The sequence below is a fragment of the Nymphalis io genome, chromosome 16, assembly GCF_905147045.1.
Source record: "Nymphalis io chromosome 16, ilAglIoxx1.1, whole genome shotgun sequence".
Lineage (NCBI taxonomy): Eukaryota > Metazoa > Arthropoda > Insecta > Lepidoptera > Nymphalidae > Nymphalis > Nymphalis io.
In genome coordinates this window covers 9,525,331-9,553,034 of record NC_065903.1, presented here as the reverse complement: position 1 = coordinate 9,553,034, position 27,704 = coordinate 9,525,331, and the positions used below count along the sequence as shown (strand labels likewise).

The following is a 27,704-nucleotide window of genomic DNA, read 5'->3' as shown; positions in this document are numbered from 1 at the left end:
TTATTTTGTTTACATAGAAAACAAATCTCAAAATTACAACTCTATCTCCATTCGCCGCAGATTTAAAGACTAAGCAATACATTAAAAATAAAACATTGTAATTTCAGATTTTTTGCAAATTAAGAAAACATATTTTAGAAGGTACGTATCAATATTATTAAATAATAATTCGTTTGTACCTACATAATCTATTATAATTAAATAGAAAAAAAAAATGTATTCAAGCCATATTATTAACAATGAATAACGAATTTATTGATTAACATTTATTGTGCAAATTAAACTGTTGTTAACATTTATTTTATACATATTGTTTGATTGTCATCAAATCAAAACTTAAAAAAAACTGGTAAACTTGGTGGTATTCGTAGTTTAATGGCCTTGGTTCTGACTTCTGGCAGACGGCAGTTATGGCGGAACCAAAGCTCAGTAAAGACGTGTATAACGTCAAAAGTGATGATAATGCCGACTCGAAGGAGCATATTTACCTTGAAGAAACATTTTACATTCTTACTAAAAAAAAGTCTGTGTTTCGTGTAAGGCTCACATCAAAAGGGTTATCATTAATAAAAGAAACCGACGACTGTTCAAAAGAGCAAACTATACTATTGCGGGATATCATCGGCAGTAAATGTATGAGAAGTAAGAGACGTCGTGTTGGAGCCAGATCTTGTATTTGCAGTTCATTTGTGGGTCACCAACAGCTCAAGGTAGTAGATGAAAACAGTGGTGACCTTGATGAAAGCGATATCAGTGCGTATCTTTATATATACGCTTATAATTTAAAGCGCAGTCGCCGTAGTTTCAAACGAGAGAGAACAACAATAACACTAAGGTTCAGGTCTTACGATAAATATGAAGATAATAATAGGGAGGCGCAAAAGTGGCGAACAACAATAAAATGTTTATTAGCAGATCAGCCGATTACTTACACCTTACCTTACAATGATAAGAAATTATTAATCCTGTTGAATCCAAAGTCTGGCCCGGGGAAGGCTAGAGAACTTTTTCAGACTAAAGCCGCTTCAATTTTACAAGAATCAGATACACCTTACGATCTTCATGTTACCAAGTATGCTCAATATGCTCGTGAATTTGTGCGCACAAGAAATGTTTACGCTTGGCGTGGAATAGTGGCAGTGGGAGGTGACGGGGTTTTGTTTGAAATATTGAATGGAATGTTTGAGCGACTTGACTGGCAACAGGCTTTTGCTGAAGTTCCATTAGCGATTCTGCCATGTGGTTCAGGCAATGGCTTGGCGAGAACTATTTGTCATCACTACAAGTGAGTAAAATTTCATATTAATTGTGAGCCTAGTAATTAACCTGGCCCACATTGTAGCCACATTAATAACATCTTAGAGTTAATCCTAATTATCATAAACCTTGAGTCTTTACTAGATAATTATAAATGTATGATAATGAATTGTGGATAAGAATTCTAATTGAATTTGAGACATTTTTAAAATAAAATAAAATTAGACTAAAAATGAAATAAAATGAAAAAAAAAAAAGATTTAGGTGTGCTCTTTAAAAAATTAAATCAGTACAGAGATGCTAGTTTCTTATTTTCTCATTCTGAATGCAGCCTATATAAAAATATTATTTTAATACACAATGTGGTTAATGAGTTGTTGATAACCTGTAATTATTGAGTAATTAAGCCTTAAGCCTAATAAAGCATGTTGAGTAAACCACAAATATTGTGGTTTCTTGTAATTCTATAATTAATACACTCACCGGTTCAGGCTCTTAGCAAATGTGATTCTTGTTTAACTCTATTATTATATTTTTCTATGGTTAAGTGTCAGTCTTTATTGCTGTCAATGATTTTTTTTCAAAGATAATTTGACTTGATATAAAAGAAAATTGATACCACACCAAATTTGCACATTTTCACCAACATTCACATTTACCTAATTTCTAAACAGAACACAAACATAATACATCGCATTAGCGATGTAAGAAATTTTTAATATTTCTGACATCACCAATGTCAAAGGACGGTGTTGATCACTTAACATAAGGTGATGTTTTTCTTTTTTATTATGTTTCAACCCCATTTCTCACATTTGGGTTCGAATTTCTAAAAAGACGAAGTATGTATGCATTTATTTTTTCTCAGAAGCTTTAATATTAAATATGATTCTTCTTAAATTAAATGATTGAATCCCCACTCAAATTTTCAACTCTTAGGTCGATTTAAAAAAAAAACGCTAAAATACATATTTATTTATTTATTTATTTTTTTTATTAAGTACCATCAGCAGTCACAACACTTACACATGTAATAATAAAAACACATTCAAACTTTCATAAAATGTGCGACTCTTTAAGATGGCCACAACATGCATTTTAAGGTACAATATATATATATTTTTTTTGCATTACTTATAACAGATTATAACAAGCAATATTTTTTATAATACTAAAATTTGTTAACCACATTTCTATAAAAAAATATAAAAAAACAAATAAATAATAATAATTAATAACATTGAAAATAAAGCTGTAAATATTTAACGAGTGCACTCATTGCATTTATCACATTAATAACATATAACAAAATAATTTAAATAAAAAAACAATAAATAGTAATTAATTAAAATATTCAAAATTTAAGTTGAATAATAATAATGACTTTAAATACATTTTTTCACTAATTTCTTAAACTAACATGCTTACAGTTTTTTTGTAATTAAGATTCTAATAATAACTCTAGTATTAATTTATATAATAACTCCAACATTAGTTTATAACCAGAAGCTTGTATATGAAATTTCATGCCTTCTAACTATAGAAATGATGGGTTTTCATAGAATCGTTTAGCCTTTGTGTTAACCCTTTAGGGGTATAATTTCCAGAAATCCTTCCTTAGTGGGTGTTTACATCATAAAATGTATCAACTGCCAAAATTTCAAGTTTTGCGCCCCTGTGGTTTAGGCTCTGCATTGAAGAATCAGTCTGGAAAAGTCTTTATATGTATGTAGATATAACAACAAAAATATGTATGTTTATATAACTTGATAAAAAAAAAATTAAAAAAATGATTGTTTTGGTTTTAGTAAATCGCAAATAGACATATTAACTTTAAATGAGACAGTTATTTTGAAATCACAGACAGACACTTCATATTTATTTTAATCCATAGAGTATAGATAAAATTCAAACAAAAATAATAACATATAACTAATAAAAGAAAATAACAACCATTCTAATCTTATTAACCTTTTACAGTAGTGTAAAAAGGATAAAACTTAACAATTTAATGCAAATTATTAAATACTGCAACTAACTGACGAGCCGGTTGGGGTGGTTGGTGGATGCTTGCTTTTAACATCGAAGGTTGTGGGTTCGTTTCCCACCCAGGACAGATATTTGTGTGCCTGAACATGTCTGTTTGTCCTGAGTCTGGGTGTAATTATCTATATAAGTATATATTTACAAAAGAAAAATAGTATACTATGCAGTATATCGGTTGTCTGATTTCCATAGTACAATTTCTGTACAAGCTTAAATTGGTATCAGATGGCCGTGTGTAAAAAATGTCCCAGAATATTATAATTCTTGTTACAACTGAACTAATCTAACTAACTTAGAAGTAAAAAGTAATTAAAATTTATCATCTATTAAATGAATTATACATATTAACATTTAACATAAAACTACAAATAGAAAAGATTTACAACCGAGTTAGAATTACAACCTTAATAGTTAATACAAAATATTTAATTTAATAGTTTTACTTTACTTTGTTTAATTTAGAAATGAGTGTTTAACTCAATCTTCACACTAAAATCTGGACACCTCGATTCAGAATTTGACGTTTTGAGCACACCGCCATCTATGGGCTGCGACCAATGTTATAACAACAAAAAAACGTACGTTTTTATAACTTTTGATAGACTCAACCGATTCTGATGAAAAAGAGACTAAATGGAACCTCGAAATACTTCTTATAATAATTTAGTCATTTTAATTTGTAATTTTTAGCCGTTTCCGAGAGTAGCCTAGACAAACAGACAACATTAAAAAAAACGATGGTTTTGGTTTTGGTAATTCACAAACAGCCAATCTGCCTTTAAGAGAGGCACTTATTTTGAAATCGCAGACAATCACTTCAATTTTATTTATATGTATAGATATCTAAGATGACAAAACAAAATTATATAATAATAATACAATAATATTTTTCATTATCATTCAATTTTATTTTATTTTGTGTAAATAAAAACTAACTATTTTTTGTTATTACATGTATAAACATTACTCCATACTTGTAATTCATGAAATGATGCAAATTAAAGCATGTCAGCAATAAACAACATTGGATTTTCTTATCTTTTACTTTATCATGTTTCATTTTCAATAACGATAATAATGTAACCTCTTTGGTAATATCTAAAAAGATTAAATTAAAAAAAAGTGTTTACCATTATCTTAAATCGTTACAAAAAGTAAATTGCTTGTGTATTAAAAAAATTCAAATTTCATTTTAATGGAACACCTTGAAAAGATAAGTTTATGAAATAGATTGGCTGTGGGACAAATGGAGTACCTGAACGTAAGTGTTCACCACCGCCCATAAACATCGGTACTGTAAGAAATATTAACCATTTCTTACATTGCCAATACACCACAAACCGAAAACAACAATATTAACTTAGTATTGCTGTTTAACGGTCAAATATCTGATGAGTGGGTGTGGGTGACCTATCCAGACGAGCTTGTACAAAATTCTACCACCAAGTAAAAACGCTACTTAATACCGACATTTATTTTATAATTATTTATCTAGTTACGTAGTCTGTCGTAAGACCCTAAATCTTATAAATACATATATTGAACCAATTTTATAATCATCATAATTTTTTCCTTAGAGGTTTCTTGATGTGGCCTATACAATATAACGGACTATTTCCAACGGAATATGTCCAAAAAAAATAATAATTTAATTATAATTACTTCATGTATTATTTTTACAGATCAATAATGTATTTTCTTATTGTTTTATAATTCACGTTTATGAAATGTTGATACTTCAAAACAAACTAGTCGTAAACTATTTTTTGTCTATCGAAACGATTATACAACGTCTTCTTGTTTTTGGTGTTATTTATTTGGTTTTCCAAATAATTACACGGAATGTATTAAGAATTTCTTACAGACGAAATGGTACCGAATTAATCGTAAGAAATATCTGAATAAAAGTCATATTAACAGCACCTCAGGTTTGTAATAGTAGTAATGTAATAAAATATGTATTATAAATGACTACTCGTAGGTCTAATGGTTTGATGTAAGGCCGCAGACCCGGGAATTGACCCGATCTTGGGTTCAATTCCCAGGTCGGGCCAATATAAAGTTATGCGGTCTTTCTGTCAGAAAATTCTCATTATCAGCCCCGAGTCTGGAAGTTAGAAGTGTGTAGACTCCTGTGCCTCGGAAAGCACGTAAAGCCGTTGGTCCTGCACCTGAACTTTTTCCGGTCGTGTCGGATTGCCATCGGATTATTAGAGTTAGGGAATAGAGAGTTCACCTGTGTTTGCGCACACACTTGTGCACTGTAATATCTCCTGCGCAGTTGGCTAATCTCTCTTGAGGTTGGCCGCCTTGACGAAATCGGTCTGGAGGACATTATTATTATTATAAATGCGAAAGTAATATTTAATCGAACTTGATGAAACTCAATACCAATAGAAGTCGCCATGGGCCAAGGACAAGGGCAGCAGCATATTTTAGTTTAGGGATTTACGAGATCCATAGAAAAAATAAAATTTACGCAGATGAAGTCACAAAGTTTTAAAACGTTGATTATAGGATAACTAATTTAACGTTTCGTTTAAATAATTTGAGCTGGTTTGATAAGTAGGCGATGTAGGTCAAGTATCATGCTCCTGTACTTTAATAAGTATTGCTTAAATGCAAAACGAATTTTGACTCAACATTAACTAGTTCAGCCACCGTTATAACTATTATTTATTTGTATATAAAATATATAGTTAAGTTATAAATAAAAATGTAAGATTTTTTGTTTGTTTTTTTCCGGTTTGATGAAATGGAACTTATGTTATGTTATGTTATAATTTTAGGACGGTCGTAGTCCATTTGGTATGTTCATGTATTGTAGTTTTTTTTTGTTGAAAATTAGCTCATTTGTCCAAGTAGTCGAACTGATTATAAACCTTACTATATTTTATTTATGACTTACGAAGCATTTGATTTGTTAGATTCGTTTCACAGTTTCCATTGTTCCTCGTGAGTTGCCTTAAGTATCTCGACTAATTTCTATTATCAGACATTTCATAAACATTTTTTAAATTTTGCTAATTAATATATATTAAAAAACAATATGTTTTAATTACATATGCTTACAGTATTGCTGCCTTATATTCGTATATGCATGAACGTGTAACAAGTAGAACAATCAACGAATAATCATCCGTTCATTATCCGTCATTATAATAAAACCATTAATGGCTTATTTATTCTGAAACTAAATAAATGTATATAAATATCTATATTGTCACTTGCACTGGCGAGTATACTAATATGTACTTTGTATATACTATGTATGAATGAAATTATTCATTTTATTCAAATATTATATGTATATATTATCTATTGTTAAGTATCAAGCGCTTATTTATTGTTAGTCAAAGTAAAAACTGTTTTTGGCAAAGTATTCGAAAGGATACGGGAACTCGGAGTGCTTCCTCTTGCTCTTAGATTACATTATGCCTTTCTGCAAACGCGCGCAAAACATTGTCTTCTCGTCGTGACTATGCATATTCGTATATTTTTTTTTCCTCTTTTTCCTCATTGGTCCTTAACTATATATATATATATTTAATGGGTTTATTCTTCACGAATTATGACCTCTTTTGTTATATTTAGCATACGTATGTGTAAGTAATATTGTTGTTGATATCGTTTATACCGAAAGTTTTATCGGTGTGGATAATCCAAGTCTATAAATGGTTCTAATAATTTTAATATTTCATAACGTGGATTATAACTATAGTTTACGATTTGTTTCTTAACTATTTTGCCTCTCTTTAATTAACTCGTTGATAAGAAGTCAGTACTCAGTAGTATGGGTAAAGCTTTTTATATAATTTATAATATATATTATTTTATTAAATGTTGATTTCACACTACTTCATAGGGTAACATATATTGTGTTGTTAACGGGTATCGAAGACAAGACAAATATAAGGCAATTATTATTTCACATTATATAAATATCACATAGACAGACAATATCAATTAGGATACGTCATCTCCTACTATAGTATGAAAGTAATCAAACGGTGATTACTTTCAAACTATAATTTTTTATTTATACCTTCAATAGGCATTTGCGGATAATAATGGCACGATGTTGTTTCATATAATAATTGACAATTATAAGTCAATTTTCTTGTCCTTATAATAGAAAGAGTTTGACAGGATGACATCAGGAATAAAAAAAAAAAAAAAGTTACAAAATAATCGTGTAATAATAACAAACTCGAATGCGTAATAAGTGAAATCGTGCTTAACAGATTTTTTAAAGCACGCCAATATCTAGTTGCCTATTAAACATGTTTTGTTCATGAAGGTACATAAGTTTTATGTAGGTAAAATAAATTACGTCTTTTGTAGATAAAGAAAACTTCATAGCAATATTCGTCACAATATGTTATCTTAGAATATGTCGCTAACAATAATTGTTAGCCCATTGCTATGTATTAATCTAAGTGATGAGTCATTAATATGCAAAACAAAAGAGGATAAAGAAAATTTAAACTATTGTTTTTTGTGTTCAGTCATAGCGATGTTATATTGGTATACACTTTGTATAAAAATTAGTTCTTGTAGTCTATGTGTTTGCATGCTTTATTCGTTAGATTGCGTCGAAAATTACTACTAGTAAAATTGTTCTGTTACTACTTGCGTGAATGTCTGGTATATATGTACATATGCTACCAGCTATGGTATAGTTTATAATAAAAAAAAACGAATATAATATTTTGTATTATACCTCTTTCAACTTTCAGTAGTAAAAAGTAAAAGATAAAAGTACCAGTACATTTCATTGACATTTGTCTAACGGCTTTGATGATTGCAAGTTCAATTTCCGCTTTGAAAGACACTCGTATCGACTATTGGTTTGCCCTTGGTCTAAGTGCTGTTGAAGATCTTCTCGCGGCGACGTCTTCAGATTAGTGAAGTGTTCATTTCAGTTGTGTACCTTATAACGTTTGATATTTAATATTTATAATATAACGAATTATTCGCGAAATACCGATTCAACCACACGAATTAAGAAAGTCAGATTTAATAGCTCTGCAGCTGAATTATATTTTGCTGTTGATGCAATTATGTCTTGCCACTTTATTTTCTCACAAAATAAACTTCATACGACGAGCGACGAGCCGGTTGGAGTGGTTGGTAGATACTTGCCTTTCACGCCGAAGGTTGTGGGTTCGATTCCCACCCAGGACAGTTATTTGTGTGCATGAACATGTATGTTTGTCCTGAGTCTGGGTGTAATTATCTATATAAGTATGTATTTACAAAAGAAAAGTAGTATATGTAGTATATCAGTTGTCTGGTTTCCATAGCACAAGCTTTGTACAAGCTTAATTTGGGATCCGATTGCCCTGTGTGAAAAATGTCAGGATAATATTATTATTATTATTATATCGGGCATAAACACATTATACATATTAAAACAATTTTGATATTAAATGAAACATCTTGCCAAGTATTAAATAAATCATTATTGTTAAAAAGATTTATAGAATTTCTGAGTACCTGCAAAAGTCGAGGGTGACATCTTTCTCATCAAATCAGGCAATTTATTGTTTCAACGTTTTCTAACAATTTATATTGTGGTCTATTATTATTACAGGCTTGTTATTGTATTTGTATTGTGTACATTTTTGTTATTTCTGCATAAAGTATATGAGGATAAATTAAATATATAATTTTTGAAATTATTATACAATAGTAATCATCTGTTCCTCAAATACAAACACGCGGTCATATGTTCAAACATTTTTGGCGCGACACGTTTCTTTTACACCAAAACGTGTGTTATATGTATATATATACCAAATACAATTTTCCAAATTATGGTACAGAAAAGTACAACTTTTCTGTATCCCTGACATCGTGTATGTAAAGTCAATTAAGTTGTTAATAATATTAGTTTTTTTGTATCCCCGAATATCAGGATCTAACATGGCGATTTAAAGTATTTTTCCATAAAGCAATACGCGGTGTTTAATGCAATCGTAACCGAGCGGAATATTATTATATATTTATAAAAATAAAAAATATGTACGTGTTGGGCAAATATCTCATCTCCCTTTTTCGAGTACAAGTTTTAGAGTTTCTACCACGCTGCTCTAACGCATATTGATAAATATATATATGTAGGTATATAGCATATTTTCATCTGACGTAGGTTTTCTCACGATGTTTTCATTCACAACCAAGTAAGTTAAATAATAAGCACATAAAATTTTGTTGTTTAAGCAGTTGTCATTTTAAATGTACAGAATATGTTTTTATACTGTAAAAACAACGATTTATTGTACCAGTACTTTTCCGCAGTTTCGATGACATAAGTAGTGTTTCATATCTTTTTGTGTAGTTTTATATTTAAGCGTGTGCATGTTTTTTTTTTTTTTTTTCAGCCTTTTGCCGTCCACTGCTGGACGAAAGCCTCCCCCATAGAACGCCAACCATCCCGATCTTGGGCAGTCCGCATCCATCCCGAACTTGCCACCTTTTTTAAATCGTCGGCCCATCTTGTCACAGGGCGTCCTACACTACGTTTGCCTAAGCGTGGTCTCCACTCCAACACGTGTCGGCTCCATCGGCCATCAATGCGCCTGGAGACATGACCAGCCCACTTCCACTTCAGCGAGCTAATTCTAAGCGCGATGTCGGTGACTTTAGTTCTCTGGCGAATGTCCTCATTTCGGATTCTATCTGCCAGAGAAACCCCAAGCATCGCGCGTTCCATTGCTCGCTGAGCGACCCTAAATTGGTGGACCAGTCCTACGGTAAGTGTCCACGTTTCGGCACCGTAAGTCATTACAGGTAGGACGCACTGATTGAAGACCCTGGTCTTAAGCGACTGTGGGATCGACGATTCAAAAATATGACGTAACCTCCCGAATGCCGCCCAGCCCAAACGTATTCTTCTTTTAGCCTCCTTCTCAAAGTTGTGCCGGCCAAGTTGTATAGTTTGGCCCAGGTAGATATATTCCTGCACAACTTCAAGTGGAGAGCCATTTACGACCACTGGTCTCGGGGATACATGACGGTTTGCCATAATTTTGGTCTTTTCAATGTTCATCCCGAGACCTACTTGTCTTGAAGAATCGCTCAGGCTGTTTAGCATCTCTTCCAAATCCTGCAGAGTCTCCGCCATGATGACAATGTCGTCGGCAAATCGCAGATGTGTAATGTGTTGGCCATTTATATTAATGCCGCGTCCGTTCCAATCGAGCGTCTTGAAGACGTCCTCCAATGCATTGGTAAAGAGTTTCGGTGATATTACATCTCCCTGTCTTACCCCGCGATGCAATTGGATTGGTCTTGTGCTCTGATCTTGTACTTGGACGGTCATGGTTGCGGCTTCGTACAAACACTTTACCACCTGGACATACCGACAGTCAATTAGGCATCTCTGCATGGATTCCAGAACAGCCCAGGTCTCGATGGTATCGAAGGCTTTTTCGTAGTCCACAAACGCTAGGCATAGAGGCTGATTATATTCCTCGGTCTTCTGTATTATTTGCCTTAGTGTGTGTATGTGGTCTACGGTACTGAAGCCTTTTCGAAACCCAGCCTGCTCCACGGGTTGGAAGTCATCGAATTTTCGGGCAAGACGATTCGTGATTACCCTCGAAAACAATTTGTAAACATGGCTTAAAAGTGAAATGGGGCGGTAGTTCTTCAGAAGAGCTTTATCGCCCTTCTTGAAAAACAGCACCACCACACTTCTGCTCCATGTCTTCGGTGTTATACCATTGTGGAGGACGGAATTAAAGATGTTAGCCAGCTCTCTCAGAATTGGTGTGCCTCCTGCTTTGAGAAGCTCTGAGGTAATTCCGTCATCTCCTGGAGCCTTTTTGTTTCCAAGTTGCCCGAGAGCAATCCTAATCTCGCCCAAATCGATTTGGGTGTGCATGTTACGTATTTAAAAAAAAAACATATTATATTCATGTACATTAACTCGTTATAAAATAAATACAGATTTAGGACGCGGTAAGAGACATGTAAATATCATTTCAAAGCTGAGTGGTGGAATGAGACAACGCCGTGAAAAACCGCTCGTGGTCAAGGTTAGGTCGACGTAAAATAAATATGCTTTAAATATGTTTACAGGTACATTATATTATAACATTTTTATGGTATTTCTAAAAGATAAATTTATTCTTATTATCTAGAAATATATATTCTACGTATATTATTTTGCGAGCTAAATACTATATTATTGTTATGTCACAAATCACAATTTCATAAGAAGTACTTCATACTTCTCATTTTACCTCGTGCTCAATTGCCGTTTAAAAACACTTTCACTTTTTTCGCTTTAGTTTCGGATATCGTGTTATCCAAATCTGATAGTTTACTGATACAAATCGTTTTGTTATTGATGAGAAGTTGATCCTGTAAATAATATTAAATGATATCGGGCAGCGTTTTTCCGTAACTTATAGTTGGTACGTTTTTAATGAGAACGTCTTCCTGCTCATATTTCGGCACGGCGGTTAATCTATATCACTTTCCATCGCTCTAGAGGTTTTATAGTGATTTTTGAGGCACGATAAAACTAAAAATTTTCAAATTCCTGGGTGCTTATTGTCATATATTGTCACCACGCCAAACGGTTCCGTCCTCAAAGGTTGAGTTTAATCGATTTTTCTATAGCTTCTCTTATACTGAAGGATGTTAATAGAACGCGAACCAGTTATCAGTTAATAGGCGTCCGATGGTTAATATATAACAAGATCAGTATTGAACAGTATGAGAACTGATTTCTGGGGAGTAAAAGCATTGGTCGATGGTTAATCAGATGATAAGCCACTGATAACAAAAAGGACAGAAAGAACGATCTCTCAGAAAACCACATATGCAAATTTACACAAACGGGATAGCCTATGAGAGAAGAAAGCTATAATAAAGAACACTATTAAATAATTTGATTATTACTTTCTCTTATTTTTTTCCAATAACCCTATAAGTATTATAAATTTCCATATGGTCGATTTTTATTATTAGCTAATTTTATTTTTAAAATTCATAATTATGTGTATTATACAAAATGTATAATATTCATTTCAATATACTATTTAGAAATTTATTTTCTTTGATATTCTTCATTAAAAATTTCCCAGAAGTATGCCAATTATATTTAAATGTTTCTATAGAATTTTATGTAAACATGAACGCTTTTCATAAGGATCTTCTGTTTTCATAACTTGATTAATAATAAATTACCATAATTTTTTTTAAAGTAACTCAACTTCGTAGTATTTTACAAATTCGCGTTTCTAACAATGATTCAGTTACATAAATAATCATCTTTTAAATAAGTAGAGCGAGGTGAGAATCGGATTTTACGACTGTTATTTTAAGGACACAAATTCATTCATTCAAATAATATCATTTAAAGAATAATTAATTCTGTGTCTTATTGGGATTGTCTCTGGTTTTTCCTTTTTTTTTCTACGGGTCAATGGCTGTTAATATAACAGAATGATGTTTTATATTTTGTGATTAATAACTTATTTTGTTTTAGTGAACCCTACATTCCTCAAAATTTGACGGGATTGACGATGGCAATTGCGAGAGGTAAAACAGCGCATATGGATGTAGTCAGAGTGGAGACTAAATCAAAAGTATGTATTCATATTCCTGCCTTAATTGAATACGTACAAGAAAATAATAAATTATTTTCTTGATAATCAATACAGTCAAGAAGTCGTAATAATAAATAACAAATATATTTTTCGTCTTGTCTTTAATCATATGTTATTTGTTTAGTCCATCGAGATACAGTGGAAATACAACTTAAAAAACAAACAAGCACAAGACAAAAGTCATTCAATATTGTTTTTGTTCAATGTTTTGATTTCCTTGAAATTGATAAAAAATATATTTTTTTTTCCTTACTTTAATATTTGTTCAACAACCCTTCAACACCTCTGTAAACCTATTGAGTGTCTTGACTGCAAAATTGACATTCCAAACCGGTTTTATCTTTACTTATTACATTTGTAAATATCGATTTCAAACCGCTTAGGGCCTTCTAGAAGGAAGCATTTTTTTATTTTGATAATATTTTACTACAGCGTTTTATTAAAACTGACGACGAGTTTTAGTTTGATTGTCCCAATTACCTACTATCCAGGAAATAATTTCAGTTACTGACTAGTTAAAGAATGTTTGCAATTCAATTTAAAGGGAATTACTAATACTTCTATTTTATTATATTATAAAGTGCAAATTAATACTTCTATTTTTCCCTCGAATTACACGTAAAACTTGAATTGGGTCTAAGTACGACCATAGTTTAAAGGATCAAGTTCAAACCTGTGTCTTTCACTTGTTAAGCTGGCCTTATAACGTTAAGCTATTGAGGCTTCTTTAACTCAGTTAGTTACCTAGATTTAACATTTATTTATTTTTTGTAATTTCACATATAATAGATCGTAAACTTTATCTATTTCACGAAGGTCAGCTAATTGTGATTAAAATATTGCGTTATTTTGTTATCATTTTATAAATTAGTTAATGAGCTTATGCATTAGAACTATTTCAAAATTTTTATGCGTTATTGTTAATTAGGTGGTGGCTCTATACTAGTAGATAATATAAAATTTATCTCTTTTCACCTTCAAGTGTAATGTTACACTATACAATTGACTGCGTCCGTCATAACAAACAAGGAACGGCGTAGTGCGGATACAATTATACCCATATACTTCGTTCTATTACATCCGTATCTGTGATAATCTCCCAAACGCCTATTTATTAGCTTAATATTTTTTACAATGCAAATACATTGACGCATATTCTATACACCCTTATAATGTTAAAAATGACAACTTATGTATTTCCTATTAATTAAAAATATGTTGTTCATGAAATTTAATATAAAAATAATTATTTATTGCAGATAATGTTTTCCTTCTTATCAGTCGGCTGGGGCTTATTATCAGACATCGATATTGAGAGTGAAAGATTAAGAGCAATCGGAGGACAAAGGTTCACTATTTGGGCGTTAGCAAGGCTGGTAGGATTAAGGAAATACAAAGGTGTGGTGAGTTACGCTAAAATAAAGGATGTGAGCAATTTGCCGAAGCCGAAGCACCCTCTTATGATCAGCCATAGCGTAAGTCAAGACGGCGCGCTGGACTCGCCGGAAGCTGACGCATTTTTCGATTGCGACGAAAATAACGAAGTATTTAATAGCGTTGTTAACGGAAAACGACACCAACGTGTCGATTCGTGGTACTCCGTAAATTCTAGGAGAAGTGCATTTTATAGCACGAGAGGTTCGGAGTATCATAGTGTGACGAGTAGTGGTTCTGAAATGCGTTCGCCTGTTCACGCGTGCATGCACGGCCCCGCTTCCCACTTACCCTCCCTCATGTCCCAATTGCCGTCTCATTGGGTACACGAGGAAGGCGAATTTGTCATGGTTTACGTTTCCTATCAATCATATATTGGCGAGGATTTACTATTTGCTCCACGGTCCCACCTTTCAGACGGCGTCATGTGGATGCTTATCATCAAAGCTGGTATATCGAGATCTCAAATTTTATCACTACTATTAGGTATGAGCCAGGGAAATCATTCCGAAATAAACACGGAACATATTAAAATGATTCCTGTTAGTGCATTTAGAATAGTACCGGAGGGTTCAAATGGCCATCTCACGGTGGACGGTGAACTTGTCGAATACGGTCCTATTCAAGCTGAGATATTTCCGAACATAGTAAATCTCTTAGTGCCAGATACAAAATAACCTTTAGATTATTTCACATGTGATGTGTTGGCCTCTTTGACTGATTTAGTTCGATGAAACTTACCGAGCCGATGTATGTGCAATAAATGGTGTTAAATATTTTAAATAGAAAATATTCTTATATCTAAAAATGGTTGTGCCAGAAATGATGTTTATATTATTTAATACCAAAGTAAGATATTTAAGTACAATCGATGCCATTCCAATATTATTGTGATTTATATTATCAATTCAATATTTTAAACACGATGACTTTAACGTATCCGTTTAATAGCTAAAATTGTGATAATATTTTAAGTAAATCGGTTCTGTCGATGATGGCATCTAATTGTTATGACTAGTCAAAACTATCGAAATTTAAAACAGTGCCAAATATTCCGCACTTTAAATAATATACTGGAAGGAATTATCAATAATTACTACTAATAATTTGTCAATTCTTCTAAACATGTTGCTCAATATAGGGCACTTGTAGGCAAAGACACAAACAACCTACTTAGCTAAATGCACTTCATATTTGATTTATAGCTTAAAGCGATTTGATAATAAATTTTTTAATTTAAACATTCACATTCATTTTTTTTTGTAAATGGAACGCCTAATAAATTTTGATAATATTGATTTCAAGTAAAATATTCTAAAGGTGTCTTTGCACATTAGCACAAAATTTGCCAATCTTTTTCCTCTATTAGCTCGCCGTATCCAGTTTTGTCTACTTATAGCATAAATATTGTTTTATTCTATTAAAATACAGCTAGTAATAAATAATTTATTAGTATCATATGATTATTAGATATCTAAGAATTTTAAGTTTATTTTCAAAAACGTCAAGAAATTTCATTAACCATAGATGTTAATTTAATTATGTAAAAAAAGACATCACAAAAAACACTTTATTTAAATTTTGCTGTAGTTTTTTCTGTTATAATCTTGTAGAGCAAGATTTTTTATGCAGAAACAATCCTTAAAGACTAAGTTGTGAACATATCTCATTTACTTCCGAATGAACAGTGGCTTACAACTAAACTTTATAATAACTAATAATGGTAAAATAAGGATCCTGTTCATTACATTTAGCAGTATTAGCTTACATATTATAAACTTTCTGTGATAACATTAGTTTCTATCACATGGTCTATTAGTTTCACATTGACCCCGCAGTCTGTGCCTAATCTTAATAATTTTCTACTACTATTTAAAAGTTTTATACTATTAAATATATGCTTTGTATGAAAATATATATTATTAATTATATTCACTCATTTTTTTTTTAATTTCAAATCAATACATTACTTATTTAACAGAACCATGATATTAAGTTTTGTTATCTAACTATTTCAGAAATTATTTTTTTTCTATTTTCAGTTTTCCAAATATATTTTTTTGTAATTTTTTTATTGAAGCTGTGTTTATCATTTTAAAAAATGATTGTGCTGTGTAAATAATATTTACATTTATTTTTTATATTGTTTTTCTGTGATAATTATATTTTTTTTAATGGTAAAAAGCACAAGTGATTGGGTGTAAAAAAACATTTTAATTAAATTGTTATTTTTGCATGTTCTTACCACTTTTATCAATCCATTTTTAAATTGTGTAGCGTAATAGTCAATGTATGCATGATAATTATTATTCAAAAATTTTCAAAGAATGGATTTATTTAATAAGGATTTAAGATTGTTGTAAAGTTTTATACACAAATAATATAATTATTGTATTTTTTTCCTTATTATTATAAATGGGCTAAGGAAATATTGTTTTTTTTTAAAAAAAATTATGGTTGGCATTCCATCTTCATATTAAGTTTTAATTATTGAGTGATAAGAATTGTTTTCAATAAATGGTTATACATTTATTGTGTTATTTTATTTCTTTACAATAGTGTGTAAGTAAATGAAATTTCTAAAGACAATAGTAAATTTATTATTACAAGACACTAGTTGCAATAATGGATATTTTCAATCAACATGACAATTAAAATACTTACAATATTAAGCTAATAATTTGTCTCATTTTATATAATTATTAAATCTTACTCTAGATTATGAAATAAAATTGATGACACCTCTAGCTTATAATTAAATTTATTAAAACTATTTTATTATGAGCTCTTATATTTAGGCAGTTACATTTATTTCAACAGTCTTGACATTTTAAATAGGTAGAATTATCTTAATTTCAAAGAGTCAAGACTGTCAAGAAGGTTTTGTACTTCAGAATCAACTTGCTCTCTTGTGCTAACATTTTCTAATCTTTCTCGTACAGATTCCAATTCACACGCATCGGCCTTTTGTATCTTCATGTATTTAAGCATCATTTCAACAACTAAACAAATTTCGCTGATAAGCTGTTTAGTCTCCTCAAAGTGGCCGGCACCACTAGGTCGCATTTGTATCAGTTTCAATTTGCTCTGCGCCAACTGAATGGGATTACGACCATTCTTGTCATGAGAACTAACATCTGTTCCTGCATCGAGTAACTCTATGACAACAGGAATGTGGTTTGTACATGCTGCGAGATGGAGAGGTGTGTTACCCAGAGTATCTTTAATGTTCGGGTTGGCGCCATGTCTAATTAACATTTTAACAACCTCAACATAACCACGACAAGCTGCTAAATGTAGAGGGCTTCTTTTGTGTTCATCAGAACAATTTGGGTCAGCACCTGATAAAAGCAGCTTTTCTACCAGATCGGTATTATTTGTAGACGCTGCAAATCGTAGTTTTTTATTTCTTGAAGAACATATTGTACCCACATATCGATATTTCAATCTACAATGCCTTGCTTTTGTTGAGCATTTTATTTTGCCAATATGTTCATGAGGTTCGTCTAAAAATTCAATTGGCATTGGTTGTCCAGCTAAATTAATTGGTATTGGTCGTGGATTGAAATCTAACACACAGTACGAGTGGTCGAAAACAGGATTGTCGCTACTTTCATTACCTGTGTCCACACCAGAATCAGCCATATTTATAACGTATATTTAAATGCAGTATTTAGAAAACATACCAGCCGTTACGACGGTGCGGAAGACCACACAATTTCTTTGAGAAATAACAGCTTAAGGACAACAAAACTTTCTACAAATTGACAAATGTCAAATTATGTAAATTGTCATAATAATTCAAAGTGACCTACCACAGATTCCGAAAGAATCAAGTTAACCTATTTTGTAAAATACTTATTACGATTGTACACTGGTACACAATTACGTAAGAGGCTATTATCTATGACATATATTATCTGTTGCCATGATATTGACAGTTTCGCAGATCTGACAGCGACAGCGTATTCACCAATCGGTTTTACAAAGTAATTTTGGTGATATTTTTAACAATATTTCGGCGTAGATATCACAAAATATGCAGCAGCTCACTATATTTATGGTACGATTACATTTATTTTTCTTGTTATTTTATTAAAATTAAAAAAAAAATATTTAACTTTATAACCTATATAATATTTTGCCGAAAGGATATTGAAAGTTCACGTTCCTACATCGACGAGCTCTACTCGCCAAATCAAGAGAAAATAATGGATGCGTTGGTTACTCTGAAGAATTCTGTAATAGGTAGCAACAGGCAAAAGAGTTCTGTAATCGAACAAGGGATAGTACCTAGATTATTGCAATTGATGACGGACGATTGCCTCGATCCGAACATAAGACTTGAAGCAACAATTACAATCGGTGAGGATATTTAAATCTATTGACTTTTCTTATCTCTTATATTTCATATTAGCCTTGATATCTCTTAAAGTTTGGCCTCAGTTAAATATAATGACAAGCTGCCCTTTGCTATCAATGTCATATACTATTCTAGTGAATAGATTTTATTTTCTTCATTAATGAAAATACTAAATATATTTCTTTGTAAATACTTTTTTACTTAATAATTGTCAATTAATTGAATGTAGTTGTGTGTTCAAATTTTATTTTTGTTAATAATCTTAATTATAATTCGTTTTCATTTACAAAGTAAATAAAATATATTAGTGATTTTTGAATATTATTTGTGTAATTTATATATATATTTCAATTTTTACATAATATGTTTGTGACATAACATGTTATACCTTAGAAACATTTTTCATATTTTGAACTAATAATAAACAATGTGGTAATTAACATAATTGTAAATGGTGTGTTTTGATTACTAAATATATATTAATTATATTAATTTGATAAAACATCATCTCATTAACTTATTATACTTTTATTTTAATTCTCTCCGATCTTTTTTTACTTGCATATATATATATTTTTGTAAGGCTATTATTTTTACATTTCTACTTATAACTTGAATGATGTTATACCATTAAGTAATGAAATCTATCATTATCATTCTAATTATTCCATAGTGTATTTTTTTACAAATATTTCAAAAATTTTTGGTCTTATAGATTCATTAAGATTATATCTTAACCCATTGCCTTCATAAGATATTGTATATTAAAATAAAAAAGGCTAGCACTGTTGTTTTTATATAACTCAACTTGTTCTGATTTTAAACAGAAAATTTGTCATCATATTTAGTGTATATAGGTGATATATAATAAGGTTCATAGGTAGTACATAATTAGGTATAATAAGGTTCAAATCTGCTCGGCTCCTATCCTAATATTTTTAGGTGTTTGAATCAGTGGTACTTGCGCAAGTACCACTCATAATTTTTATATGCTAATATTTTTTCTCCTTTTAGGTTCTTTGGCAAAAGGCACACCAGAGAATGTGGCATCATTAGTTGATCAAGGCACAACCATAGTACTTGTAGAACTATTAAAGATAGTTCCAACCGGTACAAGATTAGCTGAAGCCTGTCTATGTGCATTAAGGAGTATCTTTCAGCAACCTCCAGCACCAGTATCAGCCCTGCCTGCTGATATGAGACTTTTGACCAGACTGACACGTAAGTAATATCACATGTTATTTCATTAATTTATCTTGCTGATGGACGAGTAATTTTACTTGTTTATTTGAATTTGGCTTATTAAGTTGAATTCTTGATTGAACATAATGCTCGAGTTTTTAACAATTCACTATTTCTTAATTCGGTTTCAAAATTTACTTCAATGTCAAATAATCATATTTTGTGAATGATTAAACTACTTTAATTGCAACACAACATGCATACACTAATAAAACGAAGGCTAAAATAATTAAAAAAATTCTAGTAAACAATGTTGTGGTCAGTGAACATACTTTTCATACAGAAATAGCACGTGAAGGTTCACCGACAGCGCGAGCGTGTGTAGTTCGTATTTTATCAATATGGTGCAGTGGCCCCGTAGAACAAGAGGCACTCTGTGCCGCCGGCGCATGCGCAGCTGTCGCAGCACTACTGGCCAGCAGAGGCTACACATCACCACCGCAAGCAAGAGCAATCCCTGCATTAGACCTGTTGGCAGCGATGTGCTTTGAAAATGCTAGTGTTTCACAAGTTGCTCTCAATACGAGGTAAGTTAATGTTCATCTTTTATGATTGTTTCTTTAAAAAAGAGTGCCTAGTGGGTTGTACGCAATTGAAAAACTTCCAAAACTCAGTTCCACTGTAAGTACTGGATACTTTTGCATTTAAATCTTTATTACTATTAATATTTAAATCAATTTCTTCTTTTGTCAAATTTTTATTTTTGGTTGAATTTTAAAGGTATTTCTAACTACAATTGGTTTTGTTTGATGCTGCATAACAAGGAAATTTTCCAATTAGTCATTTTATAAATAATGTATTTTAAAATTAGGGAAATGTACTAATACTTACATGTTGGGAAACCATGAATGAACCTAAAAAATATCTCAATACAAAACAAACACAAAAACCTGCATTCGATTAATATTTTATATACACCAATGAAAAATTTGATATTAACCAAATTTAATAAATTTTAATATAATAGAATAAAACCCCTATTAATTTGTTGTTTGAAATTAAGCTCTAAAAAATACTTGCTCGCTCAATTCTTCCTACCGCCCGACTCACTCCGGGCATCGAACGATGAGTTTGTGTCGCTTGCGCTAACATGTATTTATATATACTTCGTATAAGTGATGAAATTGTTATTGGATGAATAGGACATGATCGAATTAAAAAAAATAAAAGACGGAACTTGAGAAAAGAAAGTGATAATAATTAAGTAATTGATTGTAGATGGTTATCTATAAATATTTAAGTTGCATGTTGCAAACGAGATCGCTGCTATTTTGCGGTGGTGTAGCGAAAGTAAGACTTTAATTCAAGCTGGGTAGTATAGAATCTTAACGGTTTTTTAACTGATCAATAAGAAACTATTGACTTTGTGTTATGTATTTGGCAATATAATTATTGATTTACATTGATATATGAAATATTGTTACATAAATAATAATCATGTTACATAAATATAGTATCATAAATACATAATATTTAATAACTTGCTATCTGTTTCTTAGGTTTGGAGATAAAACGATTCCCGAATTGCTCACAATTCTCGTATCCAGAGATAAACCACTAGCAATCGCCATGGGTGCTGCAAGATGTCTTACTTTCATACACAGAGCTGGAGCTTTAACGGCTGATGATACCAGGTAATTTTTTTTTTTATAGAATAGGAAGCCGGACGAGCATATGGGCCACCTGATGGTAAGTAGTCACCAACGCTCATACAAAGTGGCATGGTAAGAAATGTTAACCATCGCTTACATCACCAATGTTCCACCGACCTTGGGAACTAAGATGTTATGTCCCTTGTGCTTGTAATTACACTGGCTCACTCACTCTTCAAACCGGAACACAACAATACCAAGTAATGCTGTTTTGCGGTAGAATATCTGATGAGTGGGTGGTACCTACCCAGACGAGCTTGCACAAAGCTCTACCACCAGTAATTAAGACTATTGTATACTATTCTTTTTTGTGACATGAAAATTATCATTAATTTATCGTCATTACTTTTTTTTAAATAACCTATTAACGAATAATTTAAACCCTTTTCTTCCACAAGGAATATGTGTGTAGTTTTTATAGACATAAATACATCACAATATAAAAATGATTTACAGAGTCGTCTTTGGAGCTTTACCATGCCTCGCTCGGCTTTGTACGAAAGATATGCCCGAGGACATTCGAGCAACAGCGGCCGAAACGCTTGCGTACTTAGCAGAAGTATGTATAGGATTTGATATTTCAAATACAATAGAAAATACAAATATTTTATCTTTGCCAATGGAGAGTGACATTTTTGAACAGAAAATTTGCCTCCGCAAAACTTTAAATAAACAAAAATATCAATTAAAGAATATCAATTCAAAAAAGAATATCAATTAAACAAAAACGAGAAAGCCCTTTCGCACAGAAGCGAGAAATCTATGAACTGCTATTTTCATAATAGATGTTTCTTTATAAATGAATTGCTCCATAAGGTGGACACGTCTCTACAACGACTAGCGGCCATATCCAACCACCTGATGAGCTCGCTGGCGGACATCGTGAACTGCCCGTCCGCGGCCGCCAAGCAAGGCGCCTTCAAGTGCTTCGCGTCGCTCGGCGCCAACGACGAGGACATCCGCAAGCGCATCATCGAGACGCACGGTCTCATGGTGCACGTCGTCAACGGCATGAATAACCCCGAGCCCTCCGTGAGTGTGCCCCTAGTGCGCCCCTAGTGTGCCCCTAGTGCGCGATATGCTGCTCTCTGTGCCTCACCTAGTCCGATGGGAGAGCACTCCCGCTCGAGCGAGAAGAGATCAAATTCAGGACCAATGACTTAACGAGGCTTCCTGGTACATTAGGCTGGTATTAAATGTGACAGATAAACAATATTTTTTAATGGCCCGAATCAGACTTGGAACTCGGGACCTGAAGCCAAATAAGCTAGCTATTAGATCAACAAAGTTTTTTTTTTAGTATTTGTCTTAGTTTGTTTGTGAAATCCATATTTTTCATTCATTTTGTATTATTCTAATACTCTATTGATCTGTCTGTACTCTGATGAGTATAGATTGTAAAACATTTAATTGATTATGTGCTTATAACATTTGTAAAATTGGACATTTTTAAATATTTCTTGGTAGTAAACGGTTACTACCAAGTTTAAACTAATATAATATTTAAAGTTTCTTTCGTATTTTCAGGTGCGATTAGCGGCCGTGAGATGTCTGCATTCGCTCTCAAGGTCAGTTCAACAGCTGCGGACGACATTTCAGGTAAATGAACAGAATGTATGCATTAATTAAATTGGGCTTTCTGCCAACCGTATCGAATGATGTCTTTATAATAAGATATAACTAAGGTTACAAAAAGAAAAACGGAGATCTTGAATAATAATTTAGTGTTTATGATTTACTGTTTAGAATTTCAAATAAAAAACAAAGAAATTGCTTATTCTATATGAAATAAAATATACTTATAATGATAAGTATGTAGCTTATTCCAATTGAATAAGGCATAGAGATAAATAAACCTTAGAAATGTAAATAAATTAATGTAAATATATATTCCTAATAGCTTACTTGATTTATGTTATGTTCATAATACAGCAGAGCTATTAAAGCTATTAAAGCTCTGCTGTATGAACTACAAAGAATTTATTTATTAATAAATAAATATTTGTAATACAATACTATTCCACCTAACTATTTATATTTACTTTAATTTTGCTTCAAAATTTCCGATAACAACTTTGCGGATATTCAAAACGCATTTTTTCACGAATCCATAATAAAAAACAATAAAAATCTCGACCAATGATATCGCGTCAATTTAATGTCATAGTTGTTTATTTGTCATTATTCCTTTTTGTTTGGCTTATGTTGGATTTTCTCCATTCTAGGATCATTCTGTCTGGAGACCGCTAATGCAACTGCTGAATGATTCACCTGGAACAGAACTCCTTACAGTGGGTTCGTCAACACTTTGCAACCTCTTATTGGAATTCTCTCCAGCGAAAGAGCCCATGTTAGACCAAGGTTTGATTTGTATTGTGTTAGGTTTCTTTTATTTTACCAACTATTATTATTAATTTAAACTTTATTTGTGCAATTATATCATTGTTTTAAAGAATTGTGTGTAAATTGACATGTTTTTTATATTGTATAAACTTTAGTTTCGTTTTGTATTTTAGGTGCTGTGGAGATGTTGTGTAACTTGACAAAAAGGCCAGAGGCAGCTTTAAGATTAAATGGAATTTGGGCACTTATGAATATGGCTTTCCAGGTAAAACACGAATTACCAAAATATTAGACATTATAATTAAGAAAAAAAAAAGCTGAGATAGCCTAGTGGTTAGAACACGTGAATCTTAACCGATGATATTGGGTTCAAACCCTGGCAGGCACCACTGAATTTTCATGTGATTAATTTGTGATTATAATTCATCTCCTGCTTGACGGTGAAGGAAAACTTCGTGAGGAAACCTGCTTGTGTCTAGTTTTATTGAAATTCTACCACATGTGTATTCCACCCGCATCGGAGCAGCGTGGTGGAATAAGCTCTAAACCTTAGCCCAGCTGTGGGACATTAACAGGCTGTTATTATAATTAATCTTTTAAGTGTTTGTTTTCTTCTTTACAAACTAAAAATGATTGTTATTGTTTATATAGTAATATATAAACGCTAAATCATAATAATTTAATAAATTATTTCAAAAGTATAATGGCCAAACAATCGTATTTTGGCTTAAATCTCTTAACATCTAAAACAACCACCAGGCGGAGCAGAAGGTAAAGCAGCGCATCCTTTGCTGTCTGGGCACAGAGCAGATGTTCCGGTTGCTGGGCGATGGGGACACGCGCGTCATCATGAAAACGCTCGGCTTGCTGCGGAACCTACTCTCTACGAGGCATCACATCGACGCCATCATGGCGGAGTACTCTTCCCAGGTCATGCAGGTCGGTTGGATGATGACGTATTTTTTGGACCATATGGAAGTGGTCCCTTGTCGTTTGTGACATTGACGTAGCACTATTACAGCCTGCTCCTTACTTTGCAAAGACGTTGTAGCTATTCTCCCTTTTTGCTTATACATTACATTAGTTTTTTATGTTCAAAAAGAACAAAAAAGACGAGTATTGTTATTTGGTTTCTAATATATTTATTTACTGCTCAATCATATTGAATAAAGTTTTTATATATATATCTGTGGTATAATATTGGTATAATAGTATTTATACTAAAATCTCCGATAAAGTTTAAGTGAAGTCTAATTGAATAATAAAAGTAATTGTCATTACATCTTAAATAACGATATCAATTTGTCTACAGGCAGTTATAGTAGTACTAGAGGGTTCTTATCCGGCTGAAGTGAAAGAACAAGCGCTGTGTATTTTGGGAAATATCGGCGACGGAGAAAAGGCGAAAGATCTTATAATGGCGAATGAGGACGTGTTAAGGAAACTCGTAGATTATTTAGTAAGTAAATTGATAATTTTTTCTTAACATGTGGTATAGTAGTGCGATCTAAGTTGGCAGGACTGAAGCTAATCACCAGTGGTTTTAAAAATAATTTATTAGAGTGGAGTTTCAAGCAGCCCCATCTCTAAAGGTTAAAGCAATAAAATCAAATACAATTTTTTTTTTGTCTAATCTGACAGGGTAAAAATCTCATTATGAGTAATTATATCCACAGGAATATGTAGTGTCATTTTTTTTAAATATCGTTTTTAACTTTCATAGGCACATCCCGAGAGCAAACTGCAAGAAGCGGCGCTATTCGTGGCCGGAAACTTGGTGTGGCGCGGGGAGGCCGGCGCCGCCGCGCGCCAGGCGCGCCTCGCCGACCTCGGCGTGCTGCGCGCGCTCAAGCTGCTGCGCGCGCGGGTCGACGCGCACCATCTGCACGAGAAGTTAGTAGTACATTGCTTACTAAATACTTTTTGGTATTTGGTTTTCATTGCCTATGACGTTTCGATTATTTTTTTAATTCGTATATCATATATTTCTTAAAAGTTTTAAATAGCTTTTCTTTCCTCAGAGTGAAAACTGCCCTCGCACAGTTCAACGACCTCACATAGAGTGACGAAAAAACGAAATGAATAATTCGTAAAAGTGACTGCTTTCATATAACGCTTGTGAATTAGTCCTGGTATAGTGAGTTATCGAGTCATAACAGTTAACTAATGGGTAATATATAATGATGCTAAGTATTTTATTGTATATAGCTAAGATGCTGTTATCTCAAATGAGGAATGTTATTAAAGTTATTTATTTTTGTTTATCGTGTTAACGAGTCATCTGTCATTTTTTCTTGTTTTTTTATATTATTTAAGACTTATTTCACATAAATATTATGATTTTTTATAGACTTTGTTAAATACAATAGTATTCAAGCAATAGCTTACTTTTGATTTCACCGATTTACAATGACATCTTTTACTTTATTCATGTTCCATTTATTAAATAATCATGAAATTCACATTGTAAATTCCATTTATATATTTTTGACATCAAAGTTGTATTCTTGTATGTATAATGATGTCATCGTGAAAAGTTTTAAATTGCGTTAAGGGGTGCCTAACCTCGATGTCATCATAAAGCTAGCTAAATGTAGTTTGACTACTATAGTATAAATTTATAGATATTTTTTTGGCTTATTGACAATATATAATAAAATTAAGTACGGTACAGGAACGAAGTGATAATGAATGTAGCTTTTGATAAAATATGGTGGGCTAGATGCAGACTGACGAGGGTTGGACGAACGGGTATGAATAAATTGAAGTATGATTTTATTTTATATATGTCATAATGAAGAAAAATACTGAATTAGAAAAAAAAATGTCTATAGTCAAACTAGTTTATATAATCTACATGTTTTATAATACTTAGCTTTTGATGACAGTATAGAATCTCAAATCATTTATTATATTATGCTTCATGAAGTACATAATTTGTAAGCTTTTACAGACAATTAAGAATTAAATTTTCATATGAATGTGTTATCATAACGTACTGTATTTTTTATACACTTTAATGTAAATTATAACCTTAAATACAATATTACAATCTAAAAAGCATGGAATGTACAAGTAAGCAGATCTTCGTGTATGAGTGCCCCTCAAAATGTATTAAATTTAAAAGGCGCTGCAAAAGCTAGAGGGTGAATTTGAACGAACGCGCTAATACTTGGTTGGTATTTTTAACTAATTCCGTTAGTCAAATTTGTTAATCTCAATTAATAAACGCATTAATGTTAAATTCAGGTTTTATCCTCTAGCTATAGTGGCGCCATTCTGGCAATTTATGGAACCGTTATTTCCTACATTTCAGTAGACACTATTTCGGGTAAAGTAAGGTAAGAAGTATCTCATATGGATATATACCTTACCTCTTCAATTCATAAATAATTGATATTTGATACATTTATTAAAAAATCTTGTTGGTTACTATGATAGAAGTATACCCGTTTAATAATAAGCAGATAGTTAAAAAAATATGTATATTTTAAACATAAAAATACTCAATGGTGTTCAAAATGTGTATGAAAGGAGACATGTACGTATCTTCTAATTAGACTCGGCCTAAAATGTTAATGGCTGACGAATCGATATATTGATTTGTTTAATACTGTAAACGGTATTCTAATTCGAACAAAACGTTATGTTAATAATGAAGTTAAAATCTTTATAAAAGACAAAACTCAAGTTAACTTTTCAATAATATCTGACATTTATTTGAACACATTTTCTTAAGTA

At 32.0% G+C, this 27,704-nt stretch overlaps 3 protein-coding genes across 4 annotated transcripts in view; 2 read left to right on the top strand and 1 right to left on the bottom strand.

The window, feature by feature from the left end:
* The first annotated feature begins 409 nt into the window (after window positions 1–409).
* Window positions 410–27,704, top strand: part of LOC126774192 (sphingosine kinase 1-like) — a 311,061-nt gene continuing 283,766 nt past the window's right edge. Inside the window, exons 1-3 of one of the 2 annotated variants that reach the window (XR_007669792.1) lie at window positions 410–1,285; window positions 12,809–12,908; window positions 14,189–15,625. Coding sequence is in view for 1 of the 2 variants with exons in the window: in XM_050495595.1 (XP_050351552.1) it covers window positions 411–1,285; window positions 12,809–12,908; window positions 14,189–15,040 (1,827 nt within the window). In the remaining variant the exon portion in view is untranslated. Of the gene's footprint in view, window positions 1,286–12,808; window positions 12,909–14,188; window positions 15,773–27,704 lie in introns of those variants that run through there. The other variant, XM_050495595.1, reaches the window with a different exon arrangement.
* On the bottom strand, window positions 15,920–18,146 carry LOC126774237 (ankyrin repeat domain-containing protein 54-like). Its single transcript, XM_050495659.1, has one exon. The coding sequence runs from the start codon at window positions 18,006–18,008 to the stop codon at window positions 17,208–17,210; it is 801 nt and encodes a 266-aa protein (XP_050351616.1). The 5' UTR covers window positions 18,009–18,146; the 3' UTR covers window positions 15,920–17,207.
* LOC126774182 (armadillo repeat-containing protein 8-like) lies at window positions 18,310–27,184 on the top strand. The gene is made up of 14 exons (XM_050495581.1): window positions 18,310–18,426; window positions 18,515–18,728; window positions 19,741–19,947; window positions 20,252–20,495; window positions 21,468–21,602; window positions 22,077–22,179; window positions 22,437–22,652; window positions 23,148–23,219; window positions 23,846–23,981; window positions 24,137–24,228; window positions 24,723–24,902; window positions 25,276–25,422; window positions 25,687–25,856; window positions 25,985–27,184. Exons 1-14 carry the CDS (start codon window positions 18,403–18,405, stop codon window positions 26,022–26,024), a joined length of 1,980 nt encoding a protein of 659 aa, XP_050351538.1. The 5' UTR covers window positions 18,310–18,402; the 3' UTR covers window positions 26,025–27,184.